General features: G+C 38.3%; 1 protein-coding gene across 1 annotated transcript in view; it reads left to right on the top strand.

Moving 5' to 3' along the window:
* The first annotated feature begins 792 nt into the window (after positions 1-792).
* The window catches only part of CDC50A (cell division cycle 50 P4-ATPase accessory subunit A), a 32953-nt gene continuing 26952 nt past the window's right edge, over positions 793-6793 (top strand). The window contains exon 1 of the mRNA XM_006729783.3: positions 793-1152. Coding sequence (XP_006729846.2) covers positions 916-1152 — 237 coding nt within the window. The 5' untranslated portion in view covers positions 793-915. The remainder of the gene's footprint in view (positions 1153-6793) is intronic.

The following is a 6793-nucleotide window of genomic DNA, read 5'->3' as shown; positions in this document are numbered from 1 at the left end:
CTACAGCTTATTACAACAGACTTCTTAAATCAATGTGCAAAAGAGAAAAGTGGACACAGAAAATAAGGTAAAAGGTAACATTAAGACCATTAGTGGAGGAAAAAAGTGAGAACAAGTGGCAAGATAACAGGGTTAAACAACTGGCATGATTTATTATTGACTTTAGTACAAAAGGGTCACCCACCACGCATCTCACTTAACGTTTACATTTGCGCCTTGGAGGTTTATTTATTTTAGAAAAAATCGGTTTTATAACCCAAGCAAACACTGCCATCCCACCAGGCTCAAGCTCCCTTGGTAGGGTCTTTTAAATGCGCCGATTCCCTTCAGAGAGGGCTTCGAGGAAGACAAAAACCAGTCTGGCGCCGAAGTCACTAGAAAGACTTGTCAGCAGCTCCAGGGCTGATGAGGGTGATTTCGGCCAGGCGGGTCGGACCTGCGATCTAGCACCGCCGTTGCCATGATAACCACAGCAGGAAGCAGATGAGCGAGAACAGAAGCTTCGGAGAATGAAGCCAAGACACACCTATTGCGTAAGCGTCGAAACCTCTTCGCTCCCAGGGACGCGCAAGCGCAACGTGGCTCCACGCTCTGGGGGTTGAGGCCCTCACTTTGTCGTCACAGGGCAAATGATCAGGGTGCGTCCGCCTTTTCCCTCCCCCTTCTATCCTCCTCCCTTTTCCCCTCCCCTTGTCCCTCAGTCTTCTCCCTCCTTCCTCTCTCCCTCCCTCTGGCGTCCCCAGCCGACTCCCGCTTCCGGTCGGCGGCCGTCTGCGGAAGGGTGTCCCGCCTCTTCCGCCTCTACAGCGGAGGTGGCGGCGGCGGCAGCGGCGCCTGCGCGTCTTCTGTCAGGGTCCGCAGGCGGGTCCCCTGGGTGGTCCACCTGCGCGTCGCGGAGCCGCGCCGTGGGGGTCGATGGCGATGAACTATAACGCGAAGGATGAAGTGGATGGTGGACCCCCGTGTGCTCCCGGGGGTACCGTTAAGAGCCGGAGACCGGATAACACGGCCTTCAAACAGCAACGGTTGCCGGCTTGGCAGCCCATACTTACGGCTGGCACGGTGCTACCTACCTTCTTCATCATCGGCCTCATCTTCATCCCCATTGGCATCGGCATCTTTGTCACCTCCAACAACATCCGCGAGATCGAGGTGAGGGGAGGGAGCGGCGGTGGGTGTCGGCGCTGCCCCGGAACCGGGTCCTCCCCGTCTGCTCCACTCCAGCCTCAGCTCCCTGGAGGTTGACAGGCTAACTCTGCCCTCCCCTGCGTCTTCCCTCTCTTCCTCTCGTTCTCCTTTTTCTTTCTGTGTGTTTCCGGAATTTTGCAGTTTTGTTCGAGCTTCCTCTTGAGACAGGGTTTCAGACGGAATGAATGTTTAATGCAGGGGGTGGGTCGGGTGAAGAACGCCCTTTTAATGCGCGGTTCGTGTGGTTCTGTTGGGATTTTTGCCGTCAATGGAGGTTAAAAAACAGTGGGGAAAAAAAGAAGTTCTGTCTAGATGTAACTCCGGGAGAACTGACTTGGTCGGAGTGTCATTACTCGTGTGGGGATTACAGAGATTAACGCGTTGGCCATTGTTAGGGAAAGGAGCAGGGTCATAGAGGCATTGATTTTTATGTAAAGAAGTTGTGTTACCAGGTCACGTATTAGGACATATGACCGAAGTGCGCACAGTACCTTTCATTTGGGGCTCATAACTGCTTTTAGTTGTAAGGCATGATATAGGTAAAAGATAACCAGAATCTTCAATTCTAGTTTTGCTTTTAGGCTGCGTGTAATAACCATGCCCTACGTTCGCCCTAGTTTTTTTTTTCTTTTTTCTTCCTAGAATTTAAATTTTAAAAAAAGAGTCAAGGACTACACAGAATTAGTTGTACATTATCTACTGAACATTTTACTGATATAAAACATGACAAACTTGGAGAAACATCTTGATTGTCAGAGCAGCAATCATAGTATCTTCATCTGTTTGTAGTGGTTAAGGTAGGTTGATACTAGAATGTAAATACTTCCTAGAGATGTCCAATATTAAAATCTGCTCATTCTCTTTTCTTGTACACCAGAGGGTATTTTTATCTGTTTGAAAGGTCAGGAACTGGCATCAAGTTCTTTTGATTTCTTCTGTCCTATCAGGTTATGCCATTTTTTCTAATTTTATTAAATACTTTAAATTTGTGTGTGTGATTTAATAAGGACTTTCAGAGTAATTTTATTTCAACTACTGGAATAAGCATGAAGATACCTGTTTTACAGTATAATCTACAATGTTACTTCTAAAAACAAAATATTTCCTTTAATTGTACAATGCTCACTTTGAAGTTAATAGTAATAAGAATAGTATCAATAGCATAGTTTTTAAATCTTTTACTAAAAATTCATTTTTGGTTTATTAACTGGAGAAAGTGCCACAGTATGTTTCCTCAGCATGTATTTTTATTTGTTTTATCATTTTTATCTCCCTAATAATCCTGTAAATATGGTATTCACTCAACCAGACTAGAATCACACATATCAGGATATGAGCAAAATAGTGTAATGCAAGGACCTATAGGCTCTAGGTTGGTGTTAGGCAGAGCTGGTGTTAAATTCCAGCTCAGCTACTAACTAGCTCAGTTTCTTGGAAAACTTTCTCTCTCCATGCCTAAGTTTCCTCACCTGTAAAATAGGTGAATAACGCCTATCTTAAAAATGTGAGAGTTAGAAACAATACAGATAACATTCCTGGCACTAAGTTTTTACAATAAATAGTTACTGTCAATATGATAATCACTGATCAGGAGATGAGAAATGGAATCAGAGAGGTTGATATTTGTTACTAAGCTAGCAGAGTATTGTATGTCTTGATTCCCAGCCTTAATCTTTTACACTATGCTGGAATCCTAACTGCATTATGAGTAGTTAAGTAGAAGAAAATAATTTAACATTAGAAATTTGATCATTTTACTTAAATTTAAGAGATTAAGATGAAAGTGGCAATAATTTGGAATTTTACACTATGGGAATTTACTAAATTATCAGAACTCAACTTTGTTAGTATTTACTATACCATGAAAATAAATATGTACTTTGCTTAAAACTTAGGGTTCTGAAATAAATAAAGTTCTTCACACTAAGTAATTGTTGAAATGGAAATTTCTTGACTAGTTCTCGTATATGTAATTTTGATTTCGAGGTGCCTGAGGAGTCTCCTGCACCTTGGTCTGGTTAAAAGGGCACTGAAGAGTCAAGGCAGTAGAGTTGAGGTCTCAGCTCTGTTACTCTCTAGTTTGTGATCCTAGGTATGTTTTTGAGTCTTAGTTTCTTTTTCTTGAAGAAGCAAAAAATTCAGACTAGATGATCTCTGATACACTGTTCAACTCTAAAAATCTATGACTTCCATCTTTAATGGGGCTTAAAAAAATGCTGTGTATTCAAATTGGACCACCTTTAGAACCAGAGGAAATGAAAATTAGGAATGATTAGGAATTTTGTACCAACACTGACAATAGTTATGTAAATAAAATCACAATTTTTAAAAAATTTGGCTGTTAGGGGCACCTGGGTGGCTCAGTTGGTTAAGCAACTGCCTTCGGCTCATGTCATGATCCTGGAGTCCCAGGATTGAGTCTGCATCAGGCTCCCTGCTTCTCCCTCTGACCCTCCCCCCTCTCATGTTCTTTCTCTCTCTCAAATAAATAAATAAAATTTTTTAAAAAATTTGGCTGTTAAATATGTAGAAAATTGGTTCTGGTTCAGGTGTGGAATACTAGAAAAACCTAGAGAACTTTCCCAAAATATACGTGCTTGTTTCTGCCAGCTCTCCACCCTATATTAGCCACTAGTTTAGGTTAAAATATGTTGAGGGTTGGGGTGCCTGGGTGGCTCAGTCAGTTAAGTGACTAACTTTGGCTCAGGTCATAATCCCGGGGTCCTGGGATCCAGCCCCACATGGCATGTCGGGGCTTCCTGCTCAGCGGGGAGTCTGATTTCTCCCTCGCCCTTTGACCTTGCCCTCTGCTCAAGCTCTTGCTGGCATGCTCTCTCTCAAATGAATAAATAAAAAATCTAGGAAAAAAAAATATCTTGAGGGTTATTAAAAGTAAATGAGTAATGAGAATTTCTTGCCAACTTCTACACTGTTAAGTTGCTCACACTTTAGCTTATTTCCTCAATTTTGAAAATTTTAAGAACTTTCATTGCTGTATTACATCAAATTACTAGGCAAGAGGAGACTTGTCAAATAAGAATGCTTTTGTAATAGAGCATAAAGTGCTAAGATCAGAAATCCAGATTTTTTAGATACAAATATCAGTGGGTCTTTACCCTTCTCCCAGAAATGTTACGTTAAAAAATTATTCTTGTAAAGTGCTTTGGACTCTCTTGGAAAAGGTATAAGAAAGATATTTTTAAATTTTAATGCTTATATTTGGCAGTATTATCTCTCCAGCCCCCATACTGTTGGGCTTGTATATCTTGTTTAGTTGGTTTTTAGATTTCCCACCATCTAATTCAGTGAAGTTATTAGAAAACTAAAGTTGTTAATTTTATCATTCATAAGAAAATATTTTAAATATTTAATATGTCACTTAACACTAAGGTTTAATATCTTCATTTATGATTAGCAGCAAGGAATTTTCTTTAATTTGGCAGTTGTAGTATTCAGGCACATCCTTTTATGGCAAAAATAATGATTTTCTAGCCTAGGGCCCTTGTTGGTGAGGCTGAGCTATTACTTGAACAGAGCTAACTTGAAAAAGTTAATGAGGTATTCTTAACTATTGCAAAGGCATTTATCAGTGTGAAGTTATGTAGTTTTAAATTAATGGTTAGAATTAGATGAGTACATTTTTCAAAGTAATATTCAGAATATATTTAAAAACTAAATATTTACTTCAAATTAATATTGCCAAAAGTGTTCAAGAAACATTTTCATTAAATTTTAGTGGAATCGGACTCCTTCTCCCCCCTCAACATGTTTGATAGAGAAATCCCAACTCTCCTCTGCTTTTATCTTACTGTGTCATTTACTGCCCTCAATTATTTAATCCTGGTTATTTTCTGTTTCCCTCATTCCCTAATTATATTCCTGTATAACTTGGACTCTTACCTAATAAGATTTTTAAAAGGATTAGATTTCTCTTCTGCATTGTATTATTCTTTGTTTATACTTAGCCTACAGCTAAGAGTCAAGGAAGAATAAATTGCTGTGTAGAAATGATAGTTAAAGATAAGGCACTATATGTTAAGAAATTTAAAATTTTCATATTCAGATGAATTGCAGTGGCTTAGAAGCTGACTCTTGGAAATTAAGAGGTTTGTAGTGTGTTTTAATTTGTTTCTCAAGCAACTTTAGTTCTTAGAACAGCAAGGCATGACAAAGTAAATATGGCTGGCCCAGACCATTTTGTAAAGCTCAGGAACTGAGACTGGTTCTATAGAGGAACATGTGCAGTTGATTTGATGATAGAGAACACTAACTTTGGACCCCAATTATGTGAAATGTTATCCCCCCCAAGATAATTTCATTCTTATTAGTAGACCTGTGTTACCAGAAAATTGTATGCTAGTGTTAATATATTTTGAATTTCATCAATAAAAATTTGTGCAAAGTTGTTTTCTCTTGTTATGTAAAGAACCTAACATAATATCCTCAACCTTGCTTCTTGGTTTGCAAAGCCTAGAGTGTTTACTTTCTGGCCCTTTAGAGAAAAGAATTTCCTGCCCTTGATTTAGAGTTTTAAAGAAACATACTGGCAAATTTAGCATTTGTTACAAAAATAGCAATGTGTAACTTATACTTTCTAATTCTCAATAATCTTTCAAGGTAGGTATAATGATCTCTGATAATTGCTTGTGTTCAACCATCTTTGTACATATTTCATAGATAAAAAAGGCCTTAGCTAAACATATTAATACTGGCTGAGGTGATACCATTCTTCATTTCTTTGCACAGTCAGATAAAGTTTATGCAACCTTTAAAAAATTGCTTTTGAAATTTTTACTTTGGAGAAAGGATTCCAGCTAAATTCTTTAGTATGGAATTATTAGTTCAAAGAAACAAAAACTTAATCTAATTAATACTTACAATGATTTACCTTATTACTCAGCATTTTGTTGGGTGACCTGTTTAGGTCTTATATTGATTTCCTTTAAGACAGTTTTACATTCAAAAATGGAAGTTTTCCAGTCCTTATATAGTGTAAAAACTGCATGTCCTTCAAAGTCCTCCTTTCCCAGCGCATTAAATTCAGTTTGTTTCTGAGGAGTAGAATGTATTTTTAGAGTTACTAAGAAGAAATGACAGTTTTATTTAGAGGAACAATTACAGTGGTAGCAAAACAAAGCTGAGAAATATGATAACCATTAAACTAATCTAGTCATCTACATCTGTTCTGTTTTACCTCTGGTTCTTTGTGTTTTGTATTTAAGCTAATGGGCAGGTCTACAGTTTATCATTATATTCTTTATTATGCCTTGTATGCTTTTGACATTTAATAAGCATTAATTTTTAAAAATAAGGGAACTGTAGTTCCTCTTCCCCCTGGTAGCCTCTTTCTTCCTAGGATAAGTTATGGACTGTTGTCTTTAGTATGAACTTTTTTCCCCTACCTTTTCTGAGGTATATAATTGACAAATAAAAATTGTATATTTTAAGGTGTTCAGTGTAGGATGGTTTGATATATGTATGTATACATTGTGAAATGACCACCATTATCAAGCTGATTAACACAACCATCACCTACCACAGTTAACGTCTTTGGTGAGAATACTTTAAGGTCCACATTTAACAAAAAGATAAGAGATAACAAGTG

Source organism: Leptonychotes weddellii, chromosome 8, assembly GCF_054177405.1.
Source record: "Leptonychotes weddellii isolate Sample4059 chromosome 8, ASM5417740v2, whole genome shotgun sequence".
Lineage (NCBI taxonomy): Eukaryota > Metazoa > Chordata > Mammalia > Carnivora > Phocidae > Leptonychotes > Leptonychotes weddellii.
The sequence above is the reverse complement of the archived record's forward strand: the minus strand, read 5'-3'. Positions and strand labels throughout refer to the sequence as shown.